The following is a 19,843-nucleotide window of genomic DNA, read 5'->3' as shown; positions in this document are numbered from 1 at the left end:
ACTATTCTGTTCATAATATTGTCTTCCTGTTACGATATTTTCTTAAGGAAATAGCTACCTTTCAAGAATTTTACCCTTTAAAAAAATGGATGCTATCAGCACGGAGTTGTTTTCCTTGATTAGTTTCCTTGATCGAGGAAACCATTTCCTTGATTATGGAAGTATGAGGAGAGGAGCAATGGATCAAGAACACATCTTTGAAACATTCTGCATCAAGGGTACTGGCCACTGCTATGGAAGAATATATACCTCATTTTTAAGGATAAATAACCACCCAGTAATTAGGAGCTCTCCATTCAACCGAAAGAATCAGGATTTCCTACTACATGGAGCCCAACACTTAGCTACTCAGCTTGAGTAGCTGAGAATGGGATCTGGATCTAGACAGATTACCTGAGTGTAAATCCGAGCTCTAAGCCTTACCAGTTATGCATGGGACCTTGGACAAGGCACCTAAAAGGTTTGTGCCTTAGCTTCGTCATCTGTCAAGTGGGGATAATAGTATTACTATGATTGTTTTGTAGACCAAATATATCTAAAATCTATGGAGTGGTTGGTTCAGTATATACTCATTTGGTGTGACCTAAAAGAAAACATTTAAACTCTAAGGCTCAACAGAACACACTTTAGGACAACACCTGGCACTGATTAAGCTTTAATAAACACTGACATATTTTTAAGTTTTAAATATGCTTCAGAGTCTATTATCCCACATAATTCCAAAGGAGTAGTTGAAATTATTTGGCTGAAACACAAGGACCCAAACCTTAATTAATCCCTCCATTCTGAGTTTCTCAAAAATAAATTGTTCTTGTTTTAATTTTTCATTTTCAGGGGCCAGCAGAAATTTAAAAATATATATAACTTTCAATGTGTTGAACTTTTATTTGAATAAAGATGAATACAGGGCTCTCTTTTTGATAATAAGGGGAAATCACAGACACTAACCTTCCCTAACAATTCAAGCTAAAATGATGGATTTAAAAAAAAAAAAAATCAGGAAATATGGGAAGGTGGTGGTAATAGTTGCAGCAGACTTTTTGAATGCTTCTTTTTTGTCTTTTTCTCAAGTTTTCATTTAAACGCCAGTTAGTTAACATACAGTATAATATTAGCTTCAGGGGCAGAATTTAGTGACCCATCACTTGCATACAACACCCAGTGCGCATCACAACCAGCGCCCTCCATATTGCCCATTTGATTCCCCACAGAGATAGAGAAACTTGGTAAAAGAACCAAAACGCAGGGCACCTGGGTGGCTCAGTGGTTGGTGTTCTGCCTTCAGCTCAGGTCATGACCTCAGGGTCCTGGGATCGAGCCCCACATCAGGCTCTTTCCTCAGCAGGGAGCCTGCTTCCCCCTCTCTCTCTCTGCCTGCTTCTCTGCCTACTTGTGATCTCTCTCTGTTAAATAAATAAATAAAATCTTGAAAAAAAAAAAAAAAAAAAGAAAAGAACCAAAACACATGGTCAATCCTCAAAAGAAGGTAACAAGGTATCTTCACAAACTTCAAGATTAAAAATGGCTGGGGAGAGGCCATGAACAGCCCAAAGACCTGAATTCTCCTGGTGTCTGCACAGGAGAGCACAGGGAGGCAGTGGGGCAGCTGACGCACCTGATCCCGAAGGCAGGAATGCCCCAGAAGAGCCAACAGGTGGTCCTGGGAAAGTCCAGGGCGCCTGTATAAGAACAGCCTCAGAAATTGTTCCCATTTACTTGACAAATCCGCACAAGGGACCCCAGGAAAAACTGAAGTGCCCAGAGCATTGCAACTTCTGGGAGCTTTCAAAACTGACCACCTAGGATGCCTCTTCAAGACAGGACCCAAAATCAGGATTGAGGCTGACTTTCTGAGTGGAATGCACGCTGAGCTGAATACGGCCAACAGGAGTAAAGGAAGAGGTCTGGATAAAAGCAAGGATATGGATCAAAACCAGGAAGTCTGAGAAAGCAAGCCACCACAATTCAATAGGACACGAAACCCATAGAAAAAAGAGCCGTCTGAAGTGAGAATAGCTAACTGAATGTATTTTTCTTTCCACAATTCAGAAAAATGAATTTCGTATAAAAATAGCAAAGAAAGTAAAATATCATATGAAGTTATTTTAGGGGAAAAAAAAAGAATAAAGGACAGAATAAAATCCTAGAAGCAATGAAAGTGTACCACAAAAACTTACTCGAAAAATAGTAGCATACTTTTTGAAATACCTTAATGGTATTGGTAAAGTGATACACCGTATCAAGCATAGCATTAATCAGAATAATTCAGAAATGATGTCATTCAAAGAACTAGAAATAAGAGGGAAAAAAATCATTTTCCAATGAAGACAACCTAGAAGGAACACAGGAATAAATAAATTCAACCAGTAAAGTCTTAAGAAAAGTAGAAGAAACAGATAATGAAACTTTTAAAAAAGGAAAAGGGCAAAAAGAATATGAGAGGAAATGACAAATGTTAAAGATACATAGAGAAGATCAAACATATAAAAGGAGCTCCTGAAGAAGGAAACAAAAGCAAGAGAAGAGAACACATACAAATACTGTATTCAAGAATACCGTTGGAAGTTTAAAAACTGAACAGGATATTTCTATAGTATATCATGTACTTGAGAACAGGACTGTCTTAAGATGATCTACGCCGAGGTATATTTTCAAAAAAGTATTGTACATTAAAGAAAAATATCTTGGGGCACCTGGGGGACTCAGTAGGTTAAGTGGCTGATCTTGGTTCCCCCTTAGGTCATAATCTCAGGGTCGTGGGATCAAGCCCCGCCCACACTGGGGAGGCTGCTTGTGGATGCTTTCTCCCTCCCTCCCTCTGCTTATGCTCTCTCTCTAAAATAAATAAGTCTTAAAAAAAATCTTTTGGGTATCTAGACAAAGAAAAAAAAAAAAGAATTTTATAAGGGAAATATCCAGACTTTAAAAGCGATGCTTCATGCCACATGTGACATGATGAGTCTGTATGGGCCACAACCAATTTTTAAGGGTAAAAGTCCCAGATAAGCTAGTACATGAAACGACCCAAAAGATAATGTTTTCAAGAGATTTTCCTAAGGGATCTCATGGAAAATGTGGTTCAGAAAATCAAAATAACTAGAGAGATTTCAACATAAAGATTTGTGATGAGCATTAATTAGTTACTTCTGCAACTAGGTCAAAAACGAATATTAAAAGGGAGAAATTATACTGTGCAATGGCTTTTTATGATTTTAATTCCAATATATCACAAATCAATAAAAATGCAAGAAAATATGTTTTAATTTCTTTCAGTAATTCTAGTTGAATTGTGTGGGCTAAAATAAAAGATTGAGCATGTATATATGAATACACACACATGCACACCCACCCACACACACACACACACACACACACACCCCCACACACATCCTGAATGCAAATATAACTATTTTATCTCAACAAGAAACAATGAACTAGTAGTATCTACTGCCCAAATTCTGATCTTGAAATACTATTTTTCACTGAAAGCATCTAAGAGGTTTTAGAGAAATGGCATCTAGGGCAAAAAGCAAAAGCTACAAAAAGATGAGTCTGAAACACCTTGCTATGTTGGGTATCAAGGAAATTATCTAAGAATATTGGAGTAATGTTAGGAGGACTTAGAGTCAACATGAAGGGACTTTCTTCTTGCCAAACAGAAAAATTTAAACTTCAATGAGAATAATAACTAGATTGTACTGAAGCCCATGAACTATGTTAAAATTCATGGGGTACCTGACTGGCTCGATTATTAGAGTATGCTACTCTTTATCTCCTGAGTTTTGAGGTTAAGGCCCACATTGGGCATGGAGCCTACTTAAAAAAAATCACGATTCATCAAGATTTTTGAAAACTGTTCATTTTTTACAGTCATAAGGATTCAACTAATTAATTTAATAACCAGATAAATAAAAGGACAGACTTGAACATTTATTCTGTTTTCCTGAAGGCCTGTTTCACTGAGTCATCAAACATTAGAGGAGATGAAGTGGCTCTTTATAAAATGACAGAATTGGAAAATCCCCAAAAGTAGAATTAGAACATCAAATTTTATAACCTCGATTAATAAATCTAGGTATTGGACATCAATAAAACAGCAAAATCCAGACATCACTTGCCCTTGATCAAATAACACATTCTCACCAATAGACTTGCCAAAGAGATGAGACCTGAGTTTGATCAAGCCTCTGTGTGTCAGTGTTCACTCACTCAGCCAAATCCCCCGCGTGGAAGTCTGCAGTTCAAATGGCCTGCCTGCACACTTCAAAGATAAATTCTAAGTAAAAGAAAAGAATAGGTGGAGAATGGGTGTTTAAAAGAGACCTAAAAGACATACTATTTTTTTAAATGGGCAAAATTAAACTATAGTATCTAGAGTGTGCTAGATAAAACTACAGTGAGAAATAAGATTTTATAGATATGCAAAAAAACCCAAAAACCCAAAAACCCTACCAAAAACAACAACAACAAAAAACCAACAGAAGCCAAGATAGTGGTTACTTTTAGAGGCCTGGAGACATGCATATAGGATGGAGACACATGGAAGGAATTCCATATTTTGGCCTCAGTGATGGTTATGAGTGTAGTACCATGATAATATATATATGTATAATACATACACATATATTATACATATATATACATATTATGTCAAACTATATATTTGTTTCATTTTACAACAAAAATAAAGTAAAATTCATCATACACATTCACTCCCTACTAATAAGAGAGACAGTAAAGAATCCATAAACCCATTAAATAAAGTGAATCCATTGACCCTAGCAAATGAGCAGATACCCAAACTACCTGATGCCCTAAAGGTTTCTGTGACATGCTGAGAATTTTGAGCCACCCTTTGATGGCAGTGTGAGGCACAGGATACAGAAGATAAAGCCAGGAACCTGCCCAAATAGACCCCCATATAAAATTGTGCCCCTGAAGAGCTAAATCAGTACACAATGAATAATAAAGCCTACAAAGGATTTAACAAGAAAACTTGATGCTGTGTGGACATAAAACCCAAAACAAGGAATTTATTGCTGAACACTGTGCACTCTGAATTAATGTCTGTGTTCCCTATGGAGCTAAAACAAGAAACAAACAAGCACACACACAAACTCAGCAATGGAGAATTTAATTTAAATTAATCAAGTTTGGTAGTTTTCTTTGGTGACTGGCAAACCTCTCTGAAGGACTTAAAGAACTCTGGTGCATAAAGGTCCAAGGACATGAGTGGCTCAAAGAATAATCCAAAACACGTAAATATAAATCAGTAAAAAAACAAGAAAACAATGTTGAAGAAATTATCCAGGATGCATTCCAGAGAAACAAGGAGAAATAAAATATAAAAGAGAGTAGGACACATACAGGATAGCATCAAAAGGTCTATCAGGCATCTAAACAGAATTCCAGGAGATATATGGAGAAGGGAAAGCGTTCAGATAATGTTCGTATACTTAAATTGTTTGTGTTAGGTGCCTGCGTGGCTCAGTCCGTTGTTTCTGCCTTTAGCTCAGGTCATGATCCCAGGGTCCTGGGATTGAGCCCTGCACAGGCCTCCCTCCTCACAGGGAGCCTGCTTCTCCCTCTCCCTCTACCCCTCCCTGAGGCTTATGCATGCATGCGCTCTCTTTCTCTCTCAAATAAAGCAGTATCTTTGAAAAAATAAACTATGTTAGAAAAAAGTAGAAGAAAGTATAATAATAAGCCAAATGATTAGAATAAAGGAAATCATAAAGATAAGAAACCAACAACAAAGAAAACAAATATATAATACCAATAAGACCAATGAAGCTAAAAAAGTTTCTTGAAAAAAGGCAATAAAATAATGAGAGCTCCAAGGCCTGTGGGGAGTGGTGAAGGGGGAAGACACAAGAAAGAGAAGCAAGCACAAACAATATTAAAAATGAAAAGATAGATGTAACTTCAGATCTCACAGAAATTGCACAGATAACTAGATATTATAAAAAATTAATGCCAAAAATGGAAAAAACTTTAATAGATGAATTCCTTGAAAAAAAAAAAAAAAGTTACCAGTAAGAAGAAATAGAGAATCTGACAATCTCTATAAACAAATACTAGGAATCTGAGATTGAATTTTTTCCTACCAAGGAAATGATATCCCCAGATAGTTTAACTGATGGGATTTTCCAAAGTATTCCAAAGATCAATAAACCAAGTGTTATACAAAAGTCTTCCAGAGATTAGAAAACAGGGAAATACTTTCTAATTCCTTTTATAAAGCTAGGTATATCATATGTGCTCTGTATAATAGAAAGGAAAATGAGAGGTCCATCACAAGGACGACCATGGATGTAAAAATTCTAACAGAATAGAAGCAAACTGAATCCAACAATATATAAAGGAGATAAATATAATAACCAATTTGAATTTATCTCATGCATATGATACTGGTTTCTATTAGAAAATGAAGTACACCATAACACCAAAGAAAGAAAAATCATTATCTCAAAAGATAAAGAAAAAAGCATTCATTAAAATTCTAATACCTGTTGAATTTAACACATTTGGATGCAAGGGAAAAATCCTGAAGAGGCTCTCTACAAACAACCAACATCACCAGGGCTGTTCAGCAATTAGTGAACTTCACACTTACTGGTGACTTGTGGATGCCAGCCACTCTGAGATCAGGAACAAATCAAGGACGCTGTCTATCTCTACTTCATTCAATACTGTACTGTTCTAATCAGCACAGAAAGGACCAGAAAAATATATAACAAAGCATAATCATTGGAAAGAATGGAACAAAATTCTCATTACTTGCAGATGATAATATCTCTGCAGAATTCCTTCCTCATAAAAGAACCCTGAAGTAGAATTTATGAATTTAAAACTTTAGCAGGAGTCTTGAACCAAGATTTTGAAAGAAGAAATTTGAAATAAGATTCTAAGTGAATTTCATTTCACTGTGCCAACAAAGATCATTTAGAAAATACAAATGTTTTAAAGATTTTTTTTTTTTTAAATTATTTGACACACAGAGAGAGAGCATAAGTAGGCAGAGAGGCAGGCATAGAGAGAGGGGGAAGTAGGCTCCCTGCTGAGCAGAGAGCCCAATGCAGGCCTGGATCCCAGGACCCTGAGACCATGACCTAAGCCAAAGGCAGAGGCTTAACTCACTGAGCCACCCAGATGCCTCTAGAAAATACAATTTTTAAGATATAAAGAATCACCAAAAAGTGTAAAGTAACTAGGAATATATTTAACAACAGACGGCCAAATCCTTCATGAAGAAAATGAAGAAATTCTATGGACAGGTGTTTCAAAAGGCCAGTTAGTCTTAAAAAAAAAAAAAACAATTAAATGTAAAGTGAAATGGTTTGAGATGGAAAGACTCATTGTCCTAATATCAATTCTCTCTATACTGATTTATAGATTCATGCAACTTCCATAAAAATTATGAAAAAACTTGATGAAGTTTTAAAATTCCTAAAATTCCTAAAATTTATAGGAAGGAGCAAAGGTCCAAGTAAAATTAAAACATTGTTGAAGAAGAACAAACTTTAGTGTATGTGCTCTCCCTGATAGCAAGATTTTACCAAAGTTAGAGCAATTAAAACAATGTGCATTGGACAGGAATCGACATACAGATCAATAAAACAGAAAAGAGAATCTAGAAATCCACATATAGGGGAGGGGAAGATAGAATAGGCTTTGCAAGTCAGCGAAGGAAATAAATAATGACTGGTACATACATGAAAAAAATCAAAATAAAACTGTATTTTTATCTCTCTCAAGCCACAAAATCATTTCCAAGATAATGAAGACACAATTGAAATTTAACACGATTAAAAACAATAGAAGAAATAATGGGAGAATATCCTTAGGATATTCTATCCTATGACAAGATTTCTTTAAAGAACATACCAAAGGTAGACACCATAGAGAAAATATTAATAATTTGATTACATTACATTAAAGAATACCTATTCCTCAATAAAGTTTGGAAAGATAAACCACAAACTGGGGAAAAAAATTATATCACATAGCCAACAAAAAACCTTTACCTAGAATTCATAGAGATGTTTATGAATCATTAAGAAAAAGACAGCGCAGCCGGGGCGGTGGGTGGGGGGCTGCAAAATGGGCAAAAGAAATAGAGTGACATTTCATAGAAAAGTAAACACAAATGGCTTATATGAAAAATGCTCAATGTGATGTGTAATCATTTCACACAAATTAAAACCCTAAGATACCATCTGACTTTCCCATCAGATTGGGAAAATATTCTTCATTAGTCAACATCGAGTGTTGGCAAGGATGTGGGTCAATGGGAACTCTTCTTGACTGCAGTTTGAGGGTAAACTAGAACGATTACTTCGGAAAGCAACTTGCCATTATGTGGTAACTTAAATAGGTGTATAACCTACTACCTAACCATGCCATCTTCAGGTTTAAACCTTAGGAAAGTGCTCATATATGGAACCTGAAGGAGTTATAAAAAAGAATGTTCATAATGATATTGTTTGCAATAGCAAAAACAAACAAACAAACAAACAACAACAAACAAACAAACAAAACCCAAAACCCTGGAGTCTACACAAACATTCGTCAGAATTTGGAAATATAAACATATGTTCGTAAATAGAATACTATGCATGAAAAATTAATGAAATAAATATACTCAGGCACTAAACAATGATGCATCACAAAAACATTTTGGACAAAAGAAGTTACAATAGGATTCAATTTATGAAAGTTCAATATAAGATAATCTATACACACACACACACATATCTGGAATATATATATATATATATACACACACATTCATGTGTGGAATATGTGTATATGTAGTAAAATGATCAAAAGAAACAAGAAAATTCTTAGCAAAAAAGCAGAAGAGAGGTATCTCTGCAGGAGAGAGAAGGGAATGGAAACAGAAAGGGAGACATGAAGCTTCTAGATGACTGCAAATGTTTTATTTCTTAGCCTGGGGGCTGGACAAGCCGTAGTTCCTTTTGGTTGTCATTTAAATGGAGCTGGCAAATGTTTTGTACATTTTTCTGAACATTGTATCAGTAAAACTGCATATATGTACATATATGTTTATATTGTAGAAAAAAAATCAATCTATGACTTTGAGCCAAGAGATAGTAATTGATATATGAAAGAGCTTTAGGCCACTGCACAATGTGTGGTTTTGGGGTTTTCTTTTGTTTTTGTTTTGCACAACCTACTGCAAAGGAAAACTGCTTTCAAGTCCAATAGGAGACTCCTCTTTGGGCCCTTACGCTAGTGACTGTGGTCATTAAAATTTTTTATTTCTCGATACCTGCTACTCCTACTCTTGTCCAGTGGGTTACTGTTGCAACAAAAAAGCTACCAGGTAATGTGAGAACCATTACTGCCAACAGGTCTAGGAGGAAGGACAGGAAGGCGATGCCTGCTTTAGACCCCTAGGGGGAATCAAGATTGTTGGCACTTCCTTGCAAGAGAGCCAGGGGCTGTCCTGTGTTTGGGAAGTGAGCAGACATTAGCTGAAGACAGTCTGCCCGTGCAGGACCCCAGGTAGCAGTGGCAGAGAGGCATTCACAGAGGGTTCCCAAAATAAGCAGCCTAAGATGACAGAACAGAATCTGAGAGCTCAGGCAAAGCAGCCTGGGCACAGGAAGGGCTCCCGGGGCAATTTAAATGATGAGGTGATAGGCAGTAAACTCCCAGGGCAGGGCAATCAATCACTGCCAGGCTTATCTTCTGACAAGGGCTAGGACTCCAGGTTGCAGCTGTAACATTAAAATGTAATGTTTCCACTGGGATTTGGTGTGGCAGGTTTCCCTGAAGCTTCGTTTCACTCAGTTAACTAATTATGAGAGAATGTGACATTGGTATTTACTTTTTCTACAGGGACAAATCATTCCCAGCAGGAGAGACAGGCTGTTATTTTTGTTCTGTTTTGTTTTGTCATTAAAAAGAGATTACTTACATGGTAGTAAATAAACCCTTGTTAGAGGAGGGTTTTTTTTCCTCCCTCTCAATAATTCTATCAATTCACCTTAACGTGGACAATCATTTCTTTTGTTTTCCAGAGACAGGGTACATAAATGAGTAAGAGGTAGATGTTAGAACTGGGTTTGAAAATTAACTCTACCACTTACTAGCTGATCACTAGTGTGATCTTAAGCAAGTTATTTAAGTACCTTGAGCCTGTTTCCCCCACTAAAAAATCAAGGATAATACATCTACTGTGTCTACTGCAGCCTTTATTCTTAATGACTCTGATACTATATTATACAACTAGAACATTTTACATTTCACTTATGCCTTATATGGTCAGTTTTCTATAGGACCCCACATCTAATTATGAATTGTATCTTTCCTTTGCCAATATAAGCTGCATTGTGTATTAACCATTTCACTCTTCCTCATCCAGATATAAGGTTTCCAATGAAAACACAATATTTAATGATAGCAATTTTCTGCCCCTCCTCCACCCCCAGGACACTTTTTAACTTTTCAACAGGACACTTTTTAACTTTTCAAAGACAGAACGCAATGCTTAGCAAACATCACTAATAAACTCACACCTCATCCGTGCCTGGACAATAAGAGCGGTGTGTTTTGGGGTGCTTTCAGGCAACTGGAAAGTGATTTCACCGACGATCTCCCACTTAAACTCATAATCCCATGAGGTAGGCAGGGTAGATATGATAAGCTCCACCCTACAGGCAAGGAAGTGGAAGCTAAGAGAGGGTAAATGACAGAGCCTTGATATTCAAGCCTATTTCCTATGAAAGGTAATCTGTGGGAACTGAGAATGCCAGGGATATTGGGCTACGGAAAATGAGATTTTCTCAAGAACAAATCTGTTTTGAAGCCAGAGCAACTGTTATTAGGGAGAAAAGTAAGATCATTGGAAGTGAGCTAACAAAATAGAAAGTCAAGAGGCATGGGGCTTTATATCCCAATTTCATAATCCATTTGCCTCAATTTTTCTATCACTAAGTTTGAGAAAGCAAAAATGATACTTCTTACCATTCTTTTTTTTTAAATTTTTTATTTTTTACTTCTTACCATTCTTAAAGGCATGCATATTATAATATCATTGTTGTGTATAAATATAATATCATTCTATCACTTGATAGAATATTCAGGAGATTTAATGTGAATCACAGAAAACATGAACACTTAAAAATGTATAGGCATGAGAAGACATTTTATTTTAAGTGCTAGTAGAAAATCTTGGTGATAAAAGATAAGGATAAGAATATTTTCCAAGGATACCTGGGCTAGAGGATGATGGAAAAGTAAAAATATTAGACAAATCAGCCTCAAAATTTCACATTACATCTTTGAGTAGTTCTTGGAAGTTGCAGAATCAAACTAAGAGGCACGGACATGTAATAGGTTTTGAAGCCATAAAAATATAAAAGCCCTCATATCTGGATGATATTTCTTTAACTAATCACATATATAGTTCCTAAAATAATTAATTCTGATGGGTTATTCATACTGAGCAAGTATGCTTTCTGGTGGTAGACATTTTTCAAGGACTTCCAAGGATGCCACCACCTGCTCACCAAGAGTTCATAACCCCTTTAGAATTACTAGCAAACCACAGAATGACAATTCACAAGTTTCCCCAACACCCCTTGTTTGGAAATAGGGGATAAGTTCTAACAGACTGGAAGGCCAAAGCAAACAAGTCATTTAGGGAAACCTTAGATCAAAATAAAAACAAAACACGAGTTTTGAATCAATGGAACTTAGAAGCCCAACGATCCCTCAATATGCAATGAAAAACCTAGTCATACCAACACTGATGAGCAAAGTAGCACATTGTAATAGGTCGTCATTAGGTGGTTTGTTACCTTATAGTGATTTAAGAGTTCTACACATGATTTGCCCTATGATCTTCAGAGAATGTGATACATCTTCATTTCAATATTGTGAGAGATCTTATGATATGGCAGAATATGCCTGCCTAAAACTCCCTCTCTTTGTCCTTAACTCATTCACGTAATAAGCATTTATTGAATGTTTGCTATTTGTTGGGATTTATGTCAAAGAACTCACAGTCTAGCAGAGAGACAGGTAAATCAGGCATCAAATTTATGTGTTAAATTCTAGAAGAAAAATACTTCATGTAAATGGTAAGTGTGTCAGAAAGCTTTCAGAGAGGATGAGATGATTAGCAAGGTCTCAAATGGTAAGTATAAACCGTGTATATTGCAACAAGGAGTAGCTTCCTGTCAGAAAGAACAGTATGGATAAAAACAGGAAATATGAACACATGGTGAGTTCCAGAAAACAGATGCAATACCACATGGCTAGAACATTCAGCATAGGTAGAAGAAAGGGGAAAAGATGGCAAAAGAAGCAAAAAGCAGTAGAAGGAAACAAAGGTTCCATCATTTAGGATTTCCATTCCACATTAAAATACAATAACAGAAAGCTGAATACAATGGTTGGTCTACTGATAAGATTTCAACCCAGAGGCAATGGGAGTAGATTTTTGCTAAAGAACAGTGTGGTGCTCTCTAAGGATAGAGTGAATTAGAGGATGGAAAACTAGGGAGGGGACATCAGTTTTAAGGCAATTTTAAAAGTCTAAGTAAGACATAGAGAGCCTCTAAGCTACAGCAGTGGGGATGGAAAAGAGAATAGCGATAAAAGAAATATGAAAACCAGAGTTAATAAAATTTAGTGACCGAACAGAATAAGGGAACGAAGAAGGAATCTGACAGAAGCTTTCCTGTGTTATACTTAGTTGGCTGAATACATAATGGTGCCCTTCACTACTTAGGGCTGGCATGAGGAGGAATGCCAGTACTACTCAGAGTCCTGGTGTATCTCCCCTTTGTAAGATTAATCACATTTTACTTTATATTGTGGGAGGTATGGGTCTTTCTACCACTCCCTTCACCACTAAGCTCAAAGCTCTTTTAGGGGGGAAATTCTGTCACATATCCCATTGTCTCTGCAGACGGCCCCCAAAAGCATATTTGCATAACATGATTATATAGTATCATGGACCCACTATAGACACTCGGTGAATATTTTTGAATGACTGACTGAATAAATGAATTCCCAAAGGTAGATGTGATAAAACTATACATTTTATCCTTTGAATGAAATAATTGTGTCTTAAATGTGAATAACTCACCTCAGTGGGGTAACAATTTACACCACTACTGATTAGGTTCATTTCAGACTTCTACTACTTTTGGCAGATTCCAACATCCAATCTTGAAGGGACTTTTGGGAGTACCTACTACACACTCTCATTTTAAAGATGAAATTCTGTGATGCAGAGAAATTACATGGCTAACCCCAACTCACAAAATGTATCCAGCGATGGGACAAAAATCAGGTAGATACAGTAAGCTTCATAATATTTGTCAACCAAAATTGTTATAATGGATTTGAAGATATTATAAGATATCACATTTAGCTAGGATACACTGAGTTTTTAAAAGTGCATGACATTTCACATGGAAAAAACACAAGGCCAATGTCTTAGAAACATTTCCTTGAATAATTCTTTCCTCTGACAGTGAAATGCACGGAATGGAACTCAATTTTTAATCTTGAATTAGTATAAGTAAGACAAATTCTTACCGTGATCTTCTGAAGAGACTGGTGACCTAAAACGAGATAATAAGCATGATAAATGTTTTGTAAATGATACTGATAATTACAAATGCAATAATGATCAAGAATAATCTCCTAGAAATATTATCCCCAAATTCAATTAAATAGAAAGTCAATATAGTAGGCAGTGTAATTAATTTGTTGGTTGCATGGTATTTTCTGATTGATCACTCCCAAAGCTTACCTGGACTGGTTGAGTGGTTGGGGTTAATAAAATTTCAGTCAACTGCACTATGTCATGGGACTGCAACAAACTTAGTTAAGTCTGGATTTATGACACACAAATAGAAAAGTCATAGTAATGTGGTAATGGATGGAATCCTGTGATGTCACCAAAGGCCAGGCCTCCAGAGAATGTAAATAAGCACTAGATTGAGTGTAAGTAAAAAGAAATCTACTTGGACAGTAAAAAATGAGACAGAAGTAAAATAAATGGTATGTACCTTTATCATTGTTGTTTGTTTTTTGTTTCCACTCTGTGGAATTTAAGGTTTAAGTGAGCATGACACAGATTGCCCTCTGTGTGCAAGCCTCATAGCTCTAAAACCGTAAGAACCAAGATGAGACAAGAGCGCAACCGCTGGGGTCCCACAGAACTTTTATAAATTGATGACTTTTACATACCGTTTATGCAAAAGCTCCAGTTACATTAGGAAGACACCTATGAAGCATCATGTCGATGCTTCACAATACAAACCTTTATTCCCCAGCTGACCACTAATTGAGCTACTCTGAATGATACAGACACAGTCTTGAGGATCAAGTCCCCTCAAGTTTGAATGATACAGTCTTGACTCTACCAGCTCATTCTTTCCTTGGGATGAAGTGAGATGTATAATTTTGTACTAACAGGTGATAAAAATTTGAAGGGAAAGGCAAGAAATCAGCCAGAAGGCTCCTCTGTTCTAAATGATCAACCTGCTGGGGGTCCACTGCAAGAAGACGACCAAAGGGAAAGGCAAGCATTTAGGAATCTGCCCTTTAATATAACTAGTGTTGGGGCAAGAATCATTCTATGGATGCATAGTGGTTGAAGGAAGATTTTAGCTATGGTGGGATGCTTGAGAATGCTTTAATATTTTTGCCCATTATGGGAGTGGTCAGTAAAGGACACAGCAGTCATGGTGGGAAAGCCTGGAAGTTCCCTTAGAGGCAAAGTGTCAAATCATTTCAATCTTATCAATCTCTTCAATTGAACCTTTGCATGTGAAAACAACAGAGGGTCCCCAGATTTGGTAGAGAGAAAACTGGTATCTGGGTTATGGGCACAGGCACTCCTGAAAGGGAACCTGCTCCAGCCTAAGCCATCCCTGCAGAGTTGGCTGCTTGAGAAATGCCACTTGGCCTCTCCGGGTTTATTTGGGTTCTCCTAGGGATTTCTCTGTTTCATACTATCACAAACCCGTCGTCCCCACTGGGCTGTGAGCAAACAGAAAACTAGGACCATTGTTTAGGTAGTAATAGAATGGACCCCTGATCAATATTTGTTGAGTTGAATTAATGTCAGCACTACCACACAGGTGTTTAGACTCAAACACATTTTGGAGCACCTCCAAAAAATCATCATGTCACCTTCAAACCACCCGCAAGACTGGTTTGCCAAGCTCCAAGGCCAGCCACGGGCAGAAGGACCTAGGGACTGAGACAAGCTCCAGAACAGAGAAAATGTGAGCACTCCCAGAGCCAGAAGACATCCAGTACACCTAGCAACAGAGACCTACAATCTGCCTTAGTGGTTAGGAAAAGAAAGGAGAGAGTGCAGAATAGAGGTGAATGGGAATGAAAAGTGAGTCTAATGAGAAACACATATTTGAAATAAGATAATTTCTTAAGATGCTTGGGCATGAAAAGAAGTCAGCAACAAGGTAACATCTTTAGCCCTAGGTTTTCTGATGGGAATTAAGCAAAAACACATCCTGGATTGTTGGCCATTAATTTCTCATGGAGCTCTAGGAACAAAGAAAAACCCATGCCAACAGACGACTGAATGTCTCAGGTGGAAGGCTTGCGAAGCAAGGCTTTTGGTGCCTTTCCGTGAAAGCAAAGCACTAATATTAAATCTGAAAAATTCCAGATGGCTTGGTTAAAGTCCCCAGGGGATGCAGTGGTCTAGGCAGTGGGGAAGAACTATCCATTTCAGAGTGTTTGCTAAGGATTAGTCATGTTGAGTTTCTGTGCGGAATGTCTCCCACATGCCTGGATTTGTGGAATTTTAAGACATATGGAGTATTTCAGTCCTCACTCAGTATTTCACCTTTCACTCTAACGAGTCACTAAATTATACTACTGAGACATGCACACCATCCATTATTGCTGGAAATGGGCATAAAAAGTTTTACAGAACTTAGCTCAGGAGAGAGGAAAATTCATGAAATCAGCAAGAGAAGTAGTTATTTTTAAAAGAGAGAGGTTGAACCATAGGAACAGACAATCTTCCTCAACCTGACAACTGAGGAATGCAGAAGAGTTCACTGCTCATTCCTCCCACTGAACCTGCAAGACTTGTGGTTCTGTTCCTGTTTATTTCTCCTCCACGTACACTTTATCTCGGGGATAGCATCGCTCTCACAATGCAAACTACGATCAGGATTCAAAGAACTCCAGGATTTTGAGTTCTGGCCACTTTCCTCAGTACTAGCCTTTATGACAGTCTGGAGAATATTTACATTTGATTTTGCTTCGTTTTGTTTTGTGGGTTTTTTAGAAAAACACTTTTATTTACATCTCACTTAAATTCGGCCAATAACAAAAAAACCAAAAACTCAAGTCCTGGATTTTAAAATCTCTCTCCTATTTTAAATCTTTCTATTTATGTTGATTCAAACCTACATAATAATTATTCTTTGAGACCCTATTGGGTACGAGGCCCTGTGCTTCATGATGGGGATACAAAAACAAACAAGCTACCAACTTCAAGGAATTCAATCAAAGGAGAAAAATGGGCAAACAAATGATTATAGTGAAAAAAGTGTAGTCATCAAAATATGTATGAACTAAAGAAGGAACATGAGAGAGAGAGACCCATTCTGTTCTGGAAGAGTGAAAGAAAACTTCAGAAAGCAAGAAGCATGGGAGCCGGGCTTGGAAGGATGAGCAGAAAAGCTTGTTAGGTAAGTAAGAAAGGAGAAGAATGTCAGGCAGAGGCACGAGGCATACGACAAGGAACATGGATAGGAAATTTCATAATACGCTATCAGTCAGACAAGGAACTAAATGTGGCAAAAATATGAAGGAGTGATAAGTTAGGACTGGAAATAGAATAGACAGGGACCATTTCATACAGGGCCTGACAAGCCATTTTGACGTGCTGATAATTTACCTTCTAAGCTAAATGAAGAAAGTTTCTGAAGCAGTGAAGTCATACATTCTCATTGGTGCTTCTGATCAGGCAGGCTGTGCAGAGTAGAATATTTTAAAAAAGCAAGAGTAAAGGCAGGAGACAAGTTAAAAACTATTATTGCAAAGCTTCTGCTCTTCTCTTTGAAATTCATGAAAAGTAACAGGGAGAATGAGAAACAGAAAAGGAAGCATCGTCTTTGACTAAGCTAAAAGATACCCATAAACTGAAATCATCTGTAAAGAAAAGCTACCAAGTACAAGAAAAATTGGGCCAAGTTTCAGGGAGACAGAGAAAGCATATTTTGATCTCAAAAGATATGAGCTACACGGTGCACCACAAAATTCAGCAGAAAGTGCTCTGCTCTGAGCCAGGTGCCCTTGCTAGTCAGAAGTGGAATCAAATCCCAGAGGATAGTGCTCAAAAAAAGAATTTGAAAAGAGACCCAAAGTCAAGCTTTCAGAAACAGACAAACCCACTATGCCTAATTATCTATCCCAAACTAATGGCTCCAAAAAGAATGCCTCCAAAACAAATATGAGTAATAAAAGTAAAAGAAACCAGCATGATAACCACACAAAAATATTCTAAGAAGAAAGCAGGATAAGGATCTGCTGACAAAACTTAAGGTGGGAGTACACTAAAAAGGTAATGGCAGGGACAGATGAACCCTATTGAGAGACCTGTCAATTTTCCATGAAATCTGGAAATGGAAAAAGGAAAGGAGGGAATGAAGGAAGGAGTAAAAGATGGAATAGGGTCTCTGTGACGAGAAACATAAAGAAGAAATAACAGTGATTATGAAATAGTCCCAATACAGCAGAAGAAAAGAGCAAACATTGGTCCAGAGTCTTCAAATCAGTAAATTATAGACACACCTTAAGGACTGTTTCCTTAAACCACTTTCCTTAACCACTACACTGGAAAAAGAATATTGAGAGGAGGTAAAAGATCCATAATAACTAAAAATACATTAAGATATAAGCCACTCATTTATTCATCCATTTAAGTAACTGCTTTGTGGAAGTGTCTTCCTGTTTTCCAGTTTGATTTACTTTTCTATGATTTTTTTTTTTGGCTTTTTAAACTCTTAATTCCAGTTAATTAACATACAGTGTTGTATTAGTCTCAGAAATACAGATATAGTGACTTAACAATTCCATACCTCACCCTGTGCTCATCACAAGTGCACTCATTCGTTCCCATCACCTATTTATCCCCTGCCCCCACCCAACACCCCTCTAGTAACCATCAGTTTGACTCTATAGTTAAGAGTTGGTTTCTTAATTTGTCTTTCCTTCTCTCCCTTTTATCTTTCCTTTCCTTATTTGCCTCATTTCTTAAATTCCACACAAATGAGTTCCTATGGTATTTGTCTTTCTCTGACTGGCTTATTTCACTTAGCATAATACTCTCTAGCTCCATCCATGTTGTTGCAAATAGCAAGATTTCATTCTTTTTTATGGCTGAATAACAGTCCATTGTAGATATCTATCTATTTATCCATCTACCTACCTATCTATACCACTTCTTCATCTATCAATTGACACTGGTTGCTTCCATAGTTTGGCTATTGTAAATAATGCTGCAATAAACATAGAGTGCATATATCCTTTTGAATCAGTATTTACTAAAGGGCAATTACTGAATCATATGGTAGTTCTATTTTTAACTTTTTGAGGAACTTCATACTGTTTTCCAGAACAGCTGCACCAGTTTCCATTCCCACCAACAATGATGAGAGTTCCTTTTTCTCCACAACCTCTTGTTGTGAACACTTCTTGTTCTCTGTGTTTTTGATTTTAGCCATTCTGACAGATGTGAGATGAAATCTCATTGTGGTTTTGATTTGCATTTCCTGATGGTGAGTGACGTTGCCCATCTTTTCACGTATCTGTTGGACATCTAGAATGTCTTCATTGAAGAACTATATGCTGTTGTCTTCTGCCCATTTTTTAACTTACTTGTTTTGGATATTAAGTTGCATAAGTCCTTTATGTATTTTCCATCTGAAACCTTTATTGGCTATGTCATTTGAAAATATCTTCCATTCCATAGTTTACCTTTTAGTTTCAGTGACTGTTTCCTTTGTTGTGCAGAAGTTTTTTATTTTGGTGTAGTTCCAACAGTTTATTTTTGCTTTTGTTTCCTTTGCCATATGAGAAATATCTAGAAAAATGTTGCTACAGTCAATGTCAGAGAAGTTACTGTCTGTGTTCTGCTCTGGGAGAACATGGCTTCAGGGTCTCACATGTAGGTCTTTAATCTATTTTGGATTGATTTTCGTATATAGTGTAAGAAAGTGGTTCAGTTTTCCCACCCGCTTTTATTGAAGATACTGTCTTTTTCCCACCAGATATTCTTTTCTGCCTTGTTCAAGGTTAATTAACCATATACTTGTAGGCTTATTTCTGGGTTTTCTTTTCTATTCTGGATATATGTGATTGTTTTTGTGTCAGTACCATACTGTTTTGATTACTACAGCTTTGTAAAATAACTTGAAGTTTGGAACTGTGGTGCTTTGAGCTTTGCTTTTCTTTGTCAAGATTGCTTTGGCTACTGGAGGTCTTTGTGGTATCATACAAATTTTAGAATTGTTTGTTCTAGTTCTGTGAAAAATGCTGTTGGTATTTTGATAGCAATTGCATTAAATCTGTAGATTGCTTTGGGTAGTATAAACATTTTAACAATACTTACTCTTCCAACCTATGAGCATGGAATGTCTTTCCATTTCTTTGTGTCTTCTTCAATTTCTTTCATCAGTGTCATAGTTTTCAGAGTACAGGTCTTTCACCTCTTTGGTTAGGTTTATTCCTAGGTAACTTATTATTTTTGGTACAACTGTAAATGGAATTGTTTTCCTAATTACTCTTTCTGCTGCTTCACTATTGG

General features: G+C 36.9%; 1 protein-coding gene across 5 annotated transcripts in view; it reads right to left on the bottom strand.

Annotated features, from left to right (window-relative positions):
- Positions 1–19,843, bottom strand: part of DGKI (diacylglycerol kinase iota) — a 440,859-nt gene that overhangs the window by 38,401 nt on the left and 382,615 nt on the right. For all 5 annotated transcript variants that reach the window (XM_032304023.1, XM_032304024.1, XM_032304025.1 and 2 more), the window contains one exon: positions 13,582–13,607. In XM_032304023.1, coding sequence (XP_032159914.1) covers positions 13,582–13,607 — 26 coding nt within the window. The remainder of the gene's footprint in view (positions 1–13,581; positions 13,608–19,843) is intronic.

Source organism: Mustela erminea, chromosome 11 (genome assembly GCF_009829155.1).
Source record: "Mustela erminea isolate mMusErm1 chromosome 11, mMusErm1.Pri, whole genome shotgun sequence".
Classification (NCBI taxonomy): Eukaryota; Metazoa; Chordata; class Mammalia; order Carnivora; family Mustelidae; genus Mustela; species Mustela erminea.
Note: the sequence above shows the minus strand (reverse complement) of the source record. Positions and strands in the feature narration are given on the sequence as shown.